Source organism: Triticum dicoccoides, chromosome 4A (assembly GCF_002162155.2).
Source record: "Triticum dicoccoides isolate Atlit2015 ecotype Zavitan chromosome 4A, WEW_v2.0, whole genome shotgun sequence".
Taxonomy (NCBI): domain Eukaryota; kingdom Viridiplantae; phylum Streptophyta; class Magnoliopsida; order Poales; family Poaceae; genus Triticum; species Triticum dicoccoides.
The window spans coordinates 376,437,720-376,439,320 of NC_041386.1; the positions used below are offsets into that span (position 1 = coordinate 376,437,720).

Consider the following 1,601-nt stretch of genomic DNA (forward strand, 5'->3'; position numbering starts at 1 on the left):
CGAGGTGTCGGCATACACACGGACATTGGGCATCACCACACGGTGTGGTCATGCTGGCCGTGACTAAGCGGAACCTGCTGTTAAGCTTCATGCACTAGCCAACGCAACCAAAAGCCCGAACTGACGGTAAGGGCTAGTACAATCCACATATACTGTAACACCCCCTCTCACGTGTGACGGGGAAGACAAGTCAACACGTGCAACCGGAAGAGAGCGACGGCGTGCGAAACTCACATATGACTCAAGAGGCCTCTACGTGGACACAAAGGGGGGCTATCAGCAATTTTTAAATAAATTGCGCAAACCAGGACTTGAACTCAAGACCGTAGCTCTGATACCATGTTAAGCTTCATGCACTAGCCAACGCAACCAAAAGTCCGAACTGATCGACTACAGTTTTTTTTTTGCCCTCTAACCTTCATATTGGCAGTTTTTTAAGGGTGGGGGAGTTTAGGAAATTTGCTAGAGTTGCTTCTATATGGTACTCCCTCTGTCCCAAATTAATTAAAATTCTAAGATTGTCCAAAGTCAAACTTTTAAAGTTTGACCAAATCTATGAAAAATCTGCTAAGAACTACAACATTAAATATTTATAATACAAATCTTTATTTTATAAAGAATCTAATGAAACTAATTTGGTGTTGTAGATGTTAATATAGACTTGGTCAAACTTCAGTAAGTTTAAGTTTGGATAAACCTAGAACTTATATTAATTTGGAATGGAGGGGGTATCTAACTTATTTTTGTACATCAACCATGAAGCAACATTTTCCTACTTCAGCTCAGTGATTTACATGTATAGGTACATGTTATGCTGAAGGACTTGCCTGAGGAGGAATTTGGGCCACGTATTGATTTCAGAGAATATACATTTCTTGAGAATCCATCATTGCCTAAACAGGTAACACTATGCTGTTTGCAGGCATTTCACCTTCATCCCGGAAACAAGATGGCTTGTCCCCTAATAGTTTCTGTTTGGAGTATTGATTCAGGTGAAAGAGTCGTTTCTTGAGGTGCGGCTCTGCAATGAGCATAGCACCAGATGCTCCACAGCCAATGGATCCAATAAACACAGAGCCATTCTATTGCCAAGGAATAGCACCGAACAAATGGTAAATTATGAGGAACCTACTGTTGTGCCTGCTTTCAGTTCAGCGCAACACATCATTCACTTGGTCACACTTGTCACATTGTAAAATGTCCTGTATGTTTCTTTTAATCTTGTTTGATTAGTTGCTCCCAATCAACTCCTTTACGAATTGTTATTTTCCTTTCTAGGAGAGTTATGCATTCGTATGCATATGCATAGATCAGTCATCAAATATATGAAAACAAGGAAAAAACTAATATAAAATTGAAGCAAATAAATTAATGCATTTCCTGCTAACTCGCGATTACTGCTATAATTTGAAGGTGTGCCGATATGGGTTTTCTGTTTCACTATCAGTCCATCAGTGAGGAAAGTGGCATACATATTTTTGGAAAGAAGTAAATATAAAGGTGTACAGAGATTGATACACCTAACAACATTCCTGTAGATACAAACTGGGAGTCCTAAGATATATAATGAACAAAATCTATTACAGGGTTTGATTAAGAGC

At 39.2% G+C, this 1,601-nt stretch overlaps 1 protein-coding gene across 1 annotated transcript in view; it reads left to right on the plus strand.

The window, feature by feature from the left end:
• Positions 1-1,601, plus strand: part of LOC119285954 (arabinosyltransferase XEG113-like) — a 23,941-nt gene that overhangs the window by 21,525 nt on the left and 815 nt on the right. Inside the window, exons 7-8 of the mRNA XM_037565285.1 lie at positions 803-901; positions 993-1,112. Of these exons, the coding sequence (XP_037421182.1) occupies positions 803-901; positions 993-1,112 (219 nt within the window). The remainder of the gene's footprint in view (positions 1-802; positions 902-992; positions 1,113-1,601) is intronic.